We start from the raw sequence: 14,365 nt of genomic DNA, 5'->3' as shown, positions 1-14,365 counted from the left end.
TCGGCGGAACTCTTGTAACTTTACAGCTCGTTTATACGTACAGTCCGAAAAGAAATTATAGGCGCACCCTAAATTTTTCCAGTTTGAAAGGAATACCGTACTATTTTGTGGATCACTATCTCTCAGTTCACTTGAAACTGTTACAAATCTTGGCCTGCAAAAGGATTTGGACACAGTCTCAATCATTCTCAAGAAATCTACAATTTTCAAAATATTGACTGAAAAGAAATTATAGACGCACTTTTTGATTCGATGAAATATTGTCAATTTAAAGCCAATCAGAGGTCTCAATCATAATCGAATTGCTTACGTACACTGGTGTTACACACCCATATCATCAGCAACAGTAAAACCATCCATTCACCATGCCGCGCGGCAAAAACATCACCGATGTCGAGAAAGGCCAAGTTAAAGCCTATTTGGATGTCAATAAATCGTTGCGTTGGATTGCAAGGGCCATTGGACGCCTATAAGAATGGCCCAAGTTATCCTTTGTCGTGGACAATCAATTGATAAATAGATGTTATCCTTTGTCGTGGACAATCAATTGATAAATAGATGTTAATCAAAAAGTGCGTCTATAATTTATTTTCAGTCAATATTTTGAAAATTGTAGATTTCTTGAGAATGATTGAGACTGTGCCCAAATCCTTTTGCGGGCCAATATTTGTAACAGTTTCAAGTGAACTGAGAGATAGTGATCCACAAAATAGTACGGTACTCCTTTCAAACTGGAAAAATTTAGGGTGCGTCTATAATTTCTTTTCGGACTGTACAGTATGTGTGTTGTTTTTCGTGTGACAACTTGGCGATCCATCATTGGTAGAAAAAAATCACTCTGAAATTTTCAACCAATCGCTTGTAATTTTTGACAGGTTGGGCAAAATCAAGTGGTTCGAAACTGTTTTCAGCCTAACGTTTAGATATTTTCACTCTTTTAGCTCATTTCCAATTAATACTGATACGAATTTCGACATGATATAAACTGCATTAATTCTCCTCTTTAAGAAACACTACTATAAACACTACAGTATTAGGGTATCCCCAATGGTGCGACGGTAAACGCTATTTTACCGTTTTTGGGTCAAATATGCAGTTTTGGCAACCCCAACGGTGCGACGGTATATACCGGAAACGGCATATTTTTACCGCGAGACGGCAAATCGGCCATTTTTACCGTTTTGTGAAGACCGAACGGAAAAATACAGGAGCCAATCATTGACTACTTTTTGAAGTATCTTCACCAATCAATTGCAAGCATGGATTTCTCGTTGGTGAAGATGCTCTCAGAAGCACGGTTGGTTGGAGCACATGAAGCGCAATCGAAATTGGAGTTGCCTCCATTGACTACCCAACTGACTGGGTTAAGCGACACTGCTCTTGAGCATTTTTTGTACCTTTCGAGGTCAACTCGTGGGCAAATTGACCCTCCATGCAGCTTGAAATTCGCAGTTTTGTCCTCATCAACATGAACTGTAGTCAGTGTCACAATTGTGCGTCGGGATTACTTGAGCGTAGGGCCCAATTCGTTGTCTATGTACCATCAGCCAAGTCACCATATCCGGACGAGCCTGTTAATTAATTGCCGTTTTCACCGTTGGGATGCAAAAAAGTACTTCAAGTATTGTGTGTTTTACTCATAATTTGTTGAATCAACCGCCGAACAATCGCCGGACCTTCGAAATTTCATGTAAATCTGAGTGACGAGGTATCCTTGTGACTGCAATGCAGCAATTAATATTTTTAGCCAATCATATTGCAATCTTCATTCCTTATAGCCAATCATACTCCTTTGCTCAATGAGTTGGCGATTTCAACAATCCCCAAAAATAGGCAAATTTGACTGATTTACGTATAAAATACAGTGACGGTACATAGTAATCGCAAAAATACAGTCTGATTATACCGTCTCATCATTGGGCATCCCGAATGGTAATAGCAATTTGGAGTAAAGGAACCCCTCCATGGAAAAGTGTCACGGAACCATGCCCATACATACATACGTATAGTCCTAACGTTAACGTTACAATAAAAATATCGCCATCGAACTTGAAACTTCACAACAGGTCACTTAAGTCGCCTAGTCATGTGGTCTACATGCGTATTCATTGTTAGACGTGACCATGTGAATGTGGTAGATTAACTCGGCTACTTCTTGCGAGTGCTGACATGTACGCGATCTCGATTAGCACATCGCACTCTGTTTGGACGTGATCTGTATCGCCCGTTCGCAACAAACAGTTGGCGCTCCCTAGCTTGACAGAGTCGGTCGATGGTCTCAATTTGCCCCTTTGCGACAACGCGTAGGCTTGAGCCCGACGTATGCTTCTGTACGTATACCGTACATCGGGGCTCGTATTGTTCACCACCCTCACGCCGCGCAAAATTTGTGTCGACTTAGTCGAGCTGTTGATGCGGTAGAGCTTCTTGCGACGCTCCGAAGCACTGTGTGTATCTTTGGACTGCGATTCGTTCCACGCTTGGGTTGGTATTTTCAAGAACATTTCTTGTGATTGATGGTGAATTTAATTGGTGGGTTCAGATATGTCGGAAACTATTCACCTAACGGCGATGCCATTGGGTATTTCTATTGATATTTAGCCAATCACACGATACTTATCTATATTATTCAGTAGAGTTAGATTGTTAGCGCCACATAGTTGTGACAGATAAGATACGATACAATCTCAAGCCGGGTGATCGGAGCATGTAATCGGGAATGGGTAGCATAAGTCGCCAGATATGTCACCCCGCAGTGGCTCCTTTGGCATGCATGGGCGCTTTGACATGTTCGGCAGAACACAACAAGTCCAGTGGACGACACATACATGGCACCGTCCTTGATTGAACCACCGCATAACCACCGACTCCTCATGCGCATTGCCCTCTCCACCAAGCCTACGCATAGACCTCGTACCGTCGGCGCGTTCGAAGTCCTGACATCGTTAGATCTCATGCTCCTCATCTTAGACTTCCAGGGTGGCGTGTACAACAGCCACCACCCCCTTCGACGTTTGGGATACTATACCTTGGCCACCCCGCCACTCTCTACGGACCACATGCAAGCCGTCGACGCACTGCTTTCGCCCTGGCTTGCTATCTTCACACCATCCCGCATGCTGACATTTCTTCGCTCGACCGACAAGTACCGACACTCCATTCTCGCCGCCTACGCAGCCTATGTGGGCCACCTTCCAGCCGTGCGACTGCTGATTGAAAACACAACCCACAAATGCTCTGAGGCGAGCGTCATCGATTGGGCAGCGTATGGTGGCCACCTCCACGTCATCCAATTTGTGCACAAGGTCTCGAGCGAAACAGCACGATGTACGACTTGGGCCATGGATATTGCTGCCACCCACAATCATACGCATGTTCTTGAGTGGCTTCACCTCCATCGCGCCGAAGGATGCACCGTTGAAGCAGTTCATGGGGCTACTCGTCACGGTCATTTGGAAGCGCTGCAATGGCTAGCGGTGGGCAATCGGGCGCGTACTTTTTGGTTTGAAAACGCAATCGTAATCGCAGCGTCGATGGGACACCTGGACACTTTGAAGTGGCTCCATGCCCAGCTAGTTGGGCAAGGAAGAAATTATAGTCGCAACAACCCGCTGCACGAGGCGCTAGCAACGGCCACGTCCAATGGCCATGCTGACATTGTTCAATGGATGCGGCGCCGTGTGCTGCCAACTAGCGAGATCGATGTGAATGTTGAGGGCTGCAGAAAAAACAGTGTTCCAGCGACGAAGGTTATGCTCCCAGAAGGACGTGGCTGCCCTCGAGGAAGTCGAGTACGTCGCATCTTTGGGGGCAAGGCTGAAGGCGCTAAGTCTGAACTGATACAAAACCCACGACGGTATTCGTGGCTACGTCGACCTTCCGATGGCCAACAAGATCGATTTTCGTGCTCCATTCAATGACAAACGGTCAGCTCATGGTTCAAACGTAGTATTGTGAGCTCTAACGTGAGCTCGAAATTACGATGTTCGATTGTCTGTGGGTCAGTTTCTTTGTTTTGCTTCATCAAACGTTGCGTCAGACAATGATATTATCCCGACGAAATATGATATTGATTTGGAACGAAAATATATCGTTCAAGTATATTATGTTTAAGTGAGAATATATTGTTCAAGTATATTACTACGAGTAATGCTTCACTGTCAATTGGGAATCAAGGGAGATTGAATTGGCTAAAATGAGATTGAAATAAAGCCAATTCTGCAGTGTTAAACGAAAAAGTGTGATATGATTCGCTAAAATAATTTGACATTAAGCCAATCCAGTGATCGGAAAGGCCATTTTTAACTTTGTCATGCCGCCAACGTTTGTCCTGGGTACGTCGGCTCAACAATGACGAAGGCGATGGAATGAGCGCTGTCGGTGGGTAGACTCGTTCTGCTTGGATCAGTTCGATGACCCCGCACATCAAGGGACTCGGCTCGTCTGGGACAAGGCCGACTTCGTAGCTACCATCAACCGCATGTATGACAACAACGAATGCCATCTTGTCGACGGGTAATAAGAGAGCGACTGAACACGTGCATCCTTTCTCCAGTCTTCACATAGATACGCTCCCTTTTGCAAGCATTTGTTCATTCCCAACTTTGTGGGTGCGAAACTGAGCACGGCTGCGATCACGGACTCGAACCGAGGCCACTTGGTAACACAATATGTCGCGCGCACGTCCACGGAGCTCCCAGTGTAAGGCACCTTCGATTGAAGATCTCACACTTGACGTAGTTTGGTTCGATACTTTCCCGTGGAAAAGGTGCATCCTCAGGTGGCCTCCCACCTGGACGTGATTCTGTACAGTCGAGCCCAAATTCAGCTCGAAAATGCAGCGACGGGGAAAGGTGGTGTGCATGACGAGACTGCTCCGTGGGGAATCATCTACGTCAAGGCGCAAGACGTCGACTATGAATTGCCCATGGACCCCATCACGATCATGCGGAATGCGTTGGGCAAGGAAGAGGGTGGGTCGGGTGTTCCCTGCGACCGCGACGCGTACCTTCGCTCCGTGCACTACTGGGCCCAGCATGCAATTCTTCAGTAGCTGTGTCGAATTCCATATGCTGTGTCCATGGTGCGAAATCGATGACGTGGCAACGACACCAATGATTAGACCCAGTAGTGTAGAAAACTGTACGTCGATAAGGTAGTTTTTGGAAGAAGGCCTGCTGGTCTGTCCATAAGGTATGCATCCTCGCGATCTCCATCAAAATGTCGGGAGCTGCCGCCTGGAGGTCGAAGAAGACAGCACCGTCGCGAACGACGATGGCCGTTGCAGCATATGACTCGTCTTGAACTTGTCGTCACGCTGATCTCTGCGACGACCACTAGCACGGATACAAGCATCGGAGGGACGGGGCCAGCTCGAGTAGAAGCACCTGTGGCGTGGCTTCCCACTGCTGCTTGTAGTCGTCGATCGCTTCGTTGTTGAAATCTGTTAGCCCTTTGTTTTCTTCCTATTGCCACGACGAAGACTACAATTAAGTCCTCCGAGTCTTGGTCGTCGAATGAAAAGTGTGCGGCCAACATGACCACGGGACTCGAAAATCGAGCACTGCACCCCAACATCTTCTCACATGATATTCATATTGCGCTGTAATGTTAACGTCACTCAGCGGGCATTTTATGGCCTCGGCTGCGTTTGTAGCTAGCGGACTTAACTACTTGAAAAAACCTATCTGGTCGGTGGTAGTGCGGAGCAGCGGCGGGAGTACCATAGTCGTGTCTCGGCCTGCAGGTGGGCACGGCGGGTGCGTATGCAGCGATCATGGCCCGTTGGGGTGGTGTCGTGGTGTTGGCGTTTGAGCCGAATTAGCCTCTGTGAGGTGGGGGAAGTCCCCGGCGGAGCGTATTTTGTCCACATTTGTGGTGTGCCAGTGTAGGCGGAGGGTAGCCCAGTGGGCGGAGAACCACTGTTTGTGGAAGTGTGGAGCGTGTAGGTTCGTGAGGGAGGCTGCCCAGTCGCGTATGGATTGCGTCAAACATCTTCCCACTTGAGTTTTATTGTGTTGGTGCAATTCAAATAGTAACGCATTGGCTTACAAATTCAAGTCAGATTAAAAGATTAAGTTATAAAATAACCGCATTGTCGATTCTTGTCGTTTGGCGAAGTTCTCGTTTGCAGCTGTCGTCTGTTCGCCTGCGATGACGTTCTCTACCCGTAAATGCCCCGAGGCGAGCGTCATTGATGCCGTCTTTGCCGTCCTACCACACTCCATGATATAAACGTTATTATGCCCCTGAGACGCATGTATGTGCCTAAAACGAGAACTGTTGTGCAAATCGACTTCTTGAATCACACAACGACGTTGTTGTTTATAGGGCCCGTCTGGATGCCACCCATCAATATTATGGGATATTGGAAAATTGAATAAAAAACATTTTTCGACATTGCAGGAAATTCTTGGGTTTCAAGATCCAAGAATGATTTTGGGTGGTGTGTCTGGATAAAAGAAAGTTCGGAAATGAACAGCCAATCAGAGGATAGCGCAGAGCCGCAGAGGACCACGGAGGATGGACGTCCACTTTGGTGTCTTGTGGACGAAGGTGAGGTAGTGGTACTCCATCTGTCTTGGCGAAGAGTTCCTTGGCCAGGCGGCGGCGGATGAGCCATCGACGTAGGAAGGCAATCACGATGGCCTTTCTCATTCCCTGTCAATTCAACGCGCACTGTCAATATCGTCAAAATATTCTACTCATGAGTAGAATATTATTTCTTGTGGTTTTCACGATATTTCTGATAAAATTATGGAATATAACTTGATCAAGAAATGGCATCCAGACACGCCAAATTGAAGTCGCTGAGATTCTTGAATATTTTGCAAAATTATCGCGATATTTCTCAATAAAAGTGGTATCCCGACGGGCCCTTACAGTTAATCTCCGAAGCGACTCAGCGAAACACTGTTGGATTGGCTGAATTAAAAGTGGTCGAGAGCATCCACGACCCTTTTTGTGCTTGTATTTGAGATTCTTGGAAAAAATATATGAAATTCAGTAGGCATACGTAGTTTTCCTCAGTGAATTCGATTCTGGCATTAAAATATGATTCACTTGACTTTTCGAGTACCGTATAGTGTATATGTATTGCGACGGATTAATCTATTGCGACTCATGTAATAACTGATAGTTTTCTTGTATTAAATAATAACTGATATTTACTTGTGAACATGTTAAATATACTTCAAATTTGTATGACGCAATGGATTAACACAATTTTGAGAACGAGTGTCGGCTGGTTGTGAAATATCACCTGTCGCACAATACATATACAAATACCTTTCAAATGTCGCATGAAAACCTCGCATAATATTATATATTGTAACCTTGAGTTGTAACGGTTACACAATGATTTAAGATGGTCAAATCAGATACAAAATTTAAGTGTAAAAGAATGTTTCATTAAAATGAAAACTGTAAGAACATATAAATATTTTTAATAAAATACAATGGGTCGTAGCCACAGGTAAGATCATCTTTTGGTGGATCAAATCGTGATGTCGATTTCTTGCCACTTCATATGAATAATGGTCATACCACCACAAAGTAGGGTACTAGCTAGTTCAACATGGTTCTATGTTTGCTCGTCTTAGCCAGGCAACACTTACGCAAAGTGTCCGCTGTACGTCGCACATATAGATTGTAGTTTTTTGTGTTAGATTTCAACCCCTTGATACTCAAAAGTTACAATCAATCACACAGCCAACGGTCGTATGGCAGAGGCAAAGTCCTACAAATCACCATCAACTGTTACCCTTGTTGTGTACAACAAACGCTTCATACCGTAGCTTCCGTCATGGCGTCTTGAAACAATTGCCGCAAGGCGACCTTGACAGGGCCAGTAGACAACGCATCGTGGTGGGGGCCATTCCACTCTTGCAATGCGTCGACATCCACCGTTCGCCTGGGTACAATATGGAAATCATCAGCGCCAGTTTTCAACGTATTCACTACTGACCACTCGTGCGTTCCAAATAGGTACATCAGCTCCGTCCCAGACCAGAGCACGGGCCACTGCGTGCCTCCAGGACCCACACCCCATGCCACGATCCCCTTGGCGTCTTCGGCACCAGTCGACGCTTCCGCCGCGGGTGCTGGCGCCGCTTGATTGATCTGTTATAAAAGGAAACGTTAGGGAGCTAAACAAACATGCGTGGTCTTGATAACCAACTCGTACCTGACTCAACTCCATTCTTTGCTGTTGCAGCGCCTTGACCTTGGCATCCAACGTGGGCATCAAGTCGCGGTAGGCCACTTGTGCAGTTTCATGCGAAGGCTGCTGCTGCCGGAACAGTCCACCCTGTGACGCTTGCCAATGTTGCAGCCACTCGCGAAGTTCGTCCACGTGCTGCGCCACATTCTTCACGGCCGGTGGTTCTGCTACGCTGGTCACAACTGGGGGGTCCGTTCGTTGCAATGCGCTCTGGCCATGCGCGTTGAGGTTGTCACTCAAGAAACGTTCATTTCTATTTGACTGTCGTGGGGCAGGTGATGGGGAAGCCGTCGTTGCAAGCCCTGGCTCCGACTTCACAAACACTTCTGCCGTTGGAACCACTGCTGATGCTGTAGCTGCGACGCTGTGGGGGCCAGCGACCCGTGAAGTTGTCTGATGAGACTGGTGTCCCATCGAGGGAGACACGCGTCGACTGTTGGCGCCCTTGAGGGGTCCATTCGATGGCCCCGCCAACTGGTCTGTATCGTGCTCCGGTTCAGGTTTCACAGTCACTTCGGGGGTCAATCCAATCGTTTGGCCGGCAATGACGTGGCGTTCACAATGACGACGACTTGGGTGGGCGTTGGCTGGTGGCCCTGTAAATTGAGCTGCCCACGTCGCATCAGCAATTGGAGGGGCAGCCGGGGGATTCGAAACGACTTGAACCTGCAGCGTTGTGTTGGTGGCGTCCATCATTTCTTGCTTCACTCGCACTTCCACCACCGTAGCAGGGACGACCGAGTTTGTATGCCCTTGGAATCGTGTGCTGGCACGCATGTCGACTGTACCCTTTGCCACGGCAGCGGCTGTTCGTGAATGTGTGCCATGTCCGGTACCTGACGTCGTCGGGGCTAATGGCGCGGGGACGTTGGAGGAGGATGTTCTTCGCACCAGGTCGGCTGCGGACTGAGGGATGTGTGGTGGCGGTGGGGCCCTTTCGTTGCTGGCGCGAACTGGCTCTTGCTTCACACGCGTTCCCATCATCGTAGTAGCAGGGACTGGTTGAACTACTACATTCGGTACGACCGCAGCGGGTCGCGTCGCCTTGGCATTGCCGAATGCTGATGGACGTGCTGGCGGCAAGGGGGTAGTAGTGGAGGACATCCGCTCGAGTTTGACTTTTGGTGATGGGCTTGTCGGCGGCAAAGGGGTGTTGGGGGGAGGTGCTCGTTCCAGCTTGACCGTTGGCCCCATCGGGACCGAACTTGGCGGTGACGGTGCTGCCGCAGGGGCGTGAGCTCTTTGAGAGGCGGCACTAGGCTGTGGCCATCCCATGGGCATACTTGACGGTCGCACGGGCGTGGGGCGTAGCGATGCTACAACAGCTGCAGCATCGGGGACGCGCTGTTCGTGCTTGACTTCGGCCAAAGCGTCCAACGACTCTACTGTCTGGGCGATCGCCACTTGCATTGTCGGACTTGGCTGTGTCTGGCTGTCACTTGGTGGAGTTTTTCGCGGCGGTGGGTTGGACGGTGGTGGCGTCGTTGAAGCGGGTAGCGGGGGAACCTCGGCCTGGCGACTGTCCGGTGTGCGAGGGTTATGAGGGGCCGGATTCGTGGGGCTGTCTTGTCTGGGGGAAGACTCAACCTCGACGTCATGTGCAGTGGTGGCGGCGACGGGAGGCGGGGGTGTTTCTATCACCACAACTGGTGCAGGCGGCACTTTGTCTGGCCCTGCAGCCATCCGATCGCGGGGGAGATTTATGGGGTGCGATGGTTGTGGCGCCAAGTTGCTGGGGGTGCGATGACGGTTGGCCACGAACGAAGACACGGCGGCGGATGGTTCGGTGTGGTGGGGTGTCCGATCTGTTTCAGCCGGGGGTGGTTGTGGTCGAGTCACAGGGCGTTCTGGTGACTTGGAGCGTGTGTCTTGTCGAGTGCATAACGAATCCGACGAGCTGTCCGTGCCATCTCGATAGGGGGAGCCTTGTCCTGGTGCTGGTCGTGGGTTGCTTCGTGCCAAACTACGTGCGCCGCCACTCTCGTCGTGATCGCGTGATCGGGACCGTCGTCGTCGTGGACGTGGTGGTGATGGGATCTCAGGCCATCGGTGGCGGGATCGACGAGGCGAAGACTTCGACTCGCGTTCGATCGAGCGTGCCTTCCTTGGTGACTTTGCATGTCGTGTTGGTTCTCGATCGCGGGATCGACGGCGCTTTGCCGGCCTGTCCTCAGAATGGTCCCGATGTCGCGAGGGCGGCCTGTCCTCGGAATGGTCCCGATGTCGGGATGGTGGCCGTTCATGGGAATGGTCCCGATGTCGGGATGGCGGCGGCTTCTTGTCGTCTAGACTTGTCGAAGGAAAAAGCGGCTTCTCATCGTTTTGAGTTGGCGGCACCTTGACTTCCAGTGGCGTGATGAATGGGGTGGTGGCCTATTGAATACCACCAGCGCCATGCATTCCATAAAACTGGTTTTCAATGGGGAGCAATGCGGTGGTCATTACCTGCTGTCGCGGATACGCCTGCTTCGTCCGATATGCCCATGCCAGTTGACCCACAGTGGCGCCATCCATTCGAGGCTGGGTGTTGCGGTGCTCGGCAAAGTTCTCCAACGCCACCCGCATGTCCAAGTAGGTTCGAGGCATGCGCTGTCGGTTGGAAAAGAACATGTGGCAGTACACCCCCACGTACTCGATGAAGGTTTCGCTCGGGTGTTTCAATCCCACTCGAATGTACTCGAGTGGTCGCTTGTCATTCACGCGCTTGCCCTTGATCGCTCGCCACTTCACAACGTCGAACGGTCGCGGATTGAATTCCTTGACGACATCGATCATGAAGCACACACCGAGCTCGTACGACTTCTCGGCCAGCACCCTGGGCAGCTCTTTGACCATGGCTTCGATCTTAATCGCGTCGTGAAGCGGACATTTCTCCGACTCGACAAACGGCTGGAACTTGTCGATGTCATCGAACATGATGAACCCGCCCGTGTTGTTTGGGCCAGCGACGTCTTCCTTGTACTCTGCAAACTCCACGTCCTCCTTGGTCAACGGTGCCAGTGGCACCTTCGTCGCTCCAGGCAGAAAGTTTCCCGCATGGTGCAACATGTCCTTCGGGGCGTTTGTTGTTGTGATGACAGTTGTGATTGATTCCCCGTTGAACTCTATCCGTATATCATCCGGATAACCAATGAACAAAGAACGGATTGTGGTTGAGTTATAAAACGTGTTAAGGTAGCTGCGGCGGTCCCTTCCGTTGCTTCTGTACGTTCATCTGCCGCAACATGGATTTCTAAGGCAGTTCCGTCAGGGCCGTCAGTGCATGGACGAAGATCAAATGCGTGCATACCTGTGTGTCTTGCTCTTCCTGAATGTGGCTACGCAAGTGATCGAGAGCTTGCTGCAACGACTGGACGTCCTCGGGAACGCGTATTCGGTCGGGCTGCAAGTCGTCCCAGAGGTGGCGCTGGTATGCTTCGACCTCTTTCCGCATCCTTGCTTGGCATTGCTGAAGCAAGGCGTCGGCCGTGTCTTTGTCAGTCCCACATGCTGCTCCACCGACCGACGGGGGATGGCCTGCGTCGTGCAGCAATCTCTGTAGCTCGGCTTCGTCGACTGTGCACGGTGTCGCAGCGCACACGGCATAGTACACAGGAATAACGTCCACGGTAGAAGGACATGACGTTGACGGCGCCGCTGGCGGAAGGTATACAACCGATGTGACTCGACTGTGCATATGAAAATGGACCTACAACACATCATGTGTCGGCGCCACTACACATTGGGACACAGTGTATCCCGTACTTTTGTCCACAGCGTCGCATGACGCTCCGTGTGCACGAGAAGCTGTTCGTCCCACGCTCCCCCTTCCACGTGCACTTCATGCACCTGAACAGTCGACGCAACATGGCACACCAGCATGTGACAGTGGTCAGCGTGGCCGATGGTGGCGATCGCGGGGTCGGAGGCGAGCCACGAGGATGGCGGCAGGACATTGTCTGTGAAAAACGAGTGGACGAGCGCGGCTTGGCCGGCCAGAAAGAGCGGCACCGACGGACTTGGCTTGCCGTCGGGGGAGAAGGGCTGCTGCCGTAGGGAAGTGTGGCACTTGTACAGCTGTAGGACCTTCCAATCGACGTCGTCGTCGGTCCTATGTCTGGCCTCCTGGTACACGATGTTTCAATATGAAACAATAAAGACTGGGCGTGTCGTACACTGGGGTCGCGACCGACGAACAGACTGGCAATGTACCGAAAGTCGGGCGAGGAATCGGCGACGTGGTGGAACGTCGTCGCAGACGTCTGTAGCTGGGCGACCGCCAACGCCTGCTCTTCCTCCGCCACGGCGCGCCGCTCGAGCAGTTCAAACAGCGCGTCCTTGGCACATATATCCCGTTGGTTTTGTACAACATCCATGGAGTATACATCGTATATAGGATTACTTGGTGTTCCATGGCCAAGACACTTTGTGTGATCAACGAGTCGAGCTGGGCGAGGTAATCTTGCTGCAAACTCTGCAGTTTGTGGTGCAGCGCCGTCGTGTGCTTTTCTCGCATGAGTTGGTGCCGCGCATGTTCGTCCGCCATCGCCTTGCGTCCCTTCGTGACCACATCTTCCAGCGCCCGAAACGATCCCAGCAGCTCCTACCCACCCAATCGTATAGCGTACCATTCTAGTTCTGGCAACAACACATGAACCAACCTCTTGAAGCAGGTCGGCGTGGGTGTTGCTACGATTCCGCCGCGAGTCAATGCGAAGCATCTCTTGGTCATGGCTTCGCTGGACATTGTCGATCTTGTCGTTGAAGGCCAGCACCTGCCACCATTCGACAATGCAACATAAAACATGAGCGCCGTATCATCGAACGTAAAGAGCAAGTGTACGCGCTGCATGTACTCGTCTTCGGCGAATCGCTGGTCCGTGGATTGAATCTCCAGCCCATCCAAGATCCGCACCTACGTCCACACGTGGGAAGCATGCAAGGGACGGGGTGTCTGTCATATACGAACTTGCTTGAGCTGGTTGACCACAAAGATCTTGTACCCGGTTTCCGCAGTGATGGGGTTGATGCCATAATGTTCGTCGGCCAGCGACAGGCTGCACAAGTTTGGCAAATTCGCTAATTTCTACTCGTCGTATATGAGAACCGATGGTCAACGACGAGACGGTGGGCCCACCGACAGCTCTTCAAAATGGGCTATTCGGTTCTTGGCTAGTGCCAAGTTGTGCAGGTTTGTGAGTTGATCGAGGCCAGTGATGGCCTCGATGGCATTGTCCTGACATAACAAATGTTGTGCTTAAATAGTGTGAAGGAGGATACGGTTTACCTGAAGCCACAGCTCACGCAGGTCGGTGCAAAAGTGGAGGTTTTGTATCACTTGAACGCGATTGCCGCTCAGCCACAGCTTTTGGAGCTTTGGAACGCTGCTTACGTCAATTCGTGAGTCGTTTTCCAGAGAAAACGTCTAAGTAGTCCACGAACCCGTCAAGGTTTTCAATGATCTCGATGCGGTTGTTTTGTAAGAGCAATTGCCTCAAGTGGGGGAGGCACAGCGCTTCAAGTTTGGTCAATTCTTGGTCAGCGAGGCACAGGCGTGTTAGTGTGTGGGCAACAGGCTCCAGACGACATATTCGCTGCAATCTCGTGTTCATCACTACGCAAATATGATGGTGATGGATTAGCCACAGCTACTGAGCGACGATGTAGTACGTGTAAAGTTGCACAGGTTTGGGCATGATTCGAGGGCATCGATTTCGTGGAAGGACCCGAAGATGATCTCGATTTCCACAACGCGATGGTGGTCATCCTCTCCCGTGGCTTGTGTCTACAGCGCTCTTTCGTTAGCTATCCTCTATTCACGTTGGGCCACGTACAATGTCTGCCGTCGTCAATCGCTTCATGGAGGTCGCCATGACGTCGCAGCGCGAATTTGTGGAAAGATCGGTAGCCTACTACAATTTGATTGGTTGGTTTTTGTCCAATCCTGTATCTCTATATCCGGATGATTTTCAAACTGTGCTGTGTCCTCTCATTTCCATCGGTGCTTCCTGGTATTCGACCTGTTCCGCGATGTGCGATTGCCGCGGCAGTGCCCTCGTCTTTCCCCCCTTACATGTTCATAGGTTCGAAGTAGATGTTGTAGTGTAGATTGTAGTGATGGGATGAGGGTGCTACTCGGCAAGGACGATCCTTCTGCCATCGACG

The 14,365-nt window shown here is 50.4% G+C and overlaps 5 protein-coding genes across 9 annotated transcripts; 2 read left to right on the top strand and 3 right to left on the bottom strand.

Moving 5' to 3' along the window:
• Positions 1-2,873: 2,873 nt before the first annotated feature.
• On the top strand, positions 2,874-3,840 carry H257_01903 (hypothetical protein; the record flags this gene model as incomplete). Its single annotated transcript, XM_009825349.1, has 2 exons — positions 2,874-3,710; positions 3,763-3,840. 2 exons carry the CDS (start codon positions 2,874-2,876, stop codon positions 3,838-3,840), a joined length of 915 nt encoding a protein of 304 aa, XP_009823651.1.
• A 473-nt stretch (positions 3,841-4,313) lies between these two features.
• Positions 4,314-5,233, top strand: H257_01902 (hypothetical protein). Of its 5 annotated transcripts, none has more exons than XM_009825347.1 (3): positions 4,314-4,334; positions 4,389-4,515; positions 4,567-5,233. In XM_009825347.1, exon 3 carries the CDS (start codon positions 4,836-4,838, stop codon positions 5,157-5,159), a length of 324 nt encoding a protein of 107 aa, XP_009823649.1. In that variant the 5' UTR covers positions 4,314-4,334; positions 4,389-4,515; positions 4,567-4,835; the 3' UTR covers positions 5,160-5,233. The 5 variants fall into 5 exon arrangements, with proteins under 5 accessions (XP_009823649.1, XP_009823648.1, XP_009823647.1 ...); XM_009825346.1 differs by having other exon boundaries at positions 4,389-4,701; positions 4,741-5,233; XM_009825345.1 differs by having other exon boundaries at positions 4,389-5,233.
• A 103-nt stretch (positions 5,234-5,336) lies between these two features.
• H257_01901 (hypothetical protein) lies at positions 5,337-6,657 on the bottom strand (the record flags this gene model as incomplete). Its single annotated transcript, XM_009825343.1, has 3 exons — positions 5,337-5,465; positions 6,168-6,213; positions 6,515-6,657. 3 exons carry the CDS (start codon positions 6,655-6,657, stop codon positions 5,337-5,339), a joined length of 318 nt encoding a protein of 105 aa, XP_009823645.1.
• A 1,045-nt stretch (positions 6,658-7,702) lies between these two features.
• Positions 7,703-11,269, bottom strand: H257_01900 (hypothetical protein; the record flags this gene model as incomplete). The annotated part of the gene is made up of 5 exons (XM_009825342.1): positions 7,703-7,738; positions 7,792-7,912; positions 7,967-8,121; positions 8,186-10,594; positions 10,667-11,269. 5 exons carry the CDS (start codon positions 11,267-11,269, stop codon positions 7,703-7,705), a joined length of 3,324 nt encoding a protein of 1,107 aa, XP_009823644.1.
• A 121-nt stretch (positions 11,270-11,390) lies between these two features.
• Positions 11,391-14,073, bottom strand: H257_01899 (hypothetical protein; the record flags this gene model as incomplete). The annotated part of the gene is made up of 13 exons (XM_009825341.1): positions 11,391-11,453; positions 11,511-11,909; positions 11,966-12,325; positions 12,376-12,537; positions 12,603-12,803; positions 12,862-12,975; positions 13,044-13,115; positions 13,170-13,286; positions 13,338-13,436; positions 13,488-13,584; positions 13,643-13,814; positions 13,871-13,985; positions 14,035-14,073. 13 exons carry the CDS (start codon positions 14,071-14,073, stop codon positions 11,391-11,393), a joined length of 2,010 nt encoding a protein of 669 aa, XP_009823643.1.
• Between the last annotated feature and the right edge of the window lie 292 nt (positions 14,074-14,365).

This window comes from Aphanomyces astaci (assembly GCF_000520075.1).
Source record: "Aphanomyces astaci strain APO3 unplaced genomic scaffold supercont1.3, whole genome shotgun sequence".
NCBI lineage: Eukaryota > Oomycota > Saprolegniomycetes > Saprolegniales > Verrucalvaceae > Aphanomyces > Aphanomyces astaci.
This window is presented reverse-complemented; position numbering and strand designations above follow the sequence as displayed.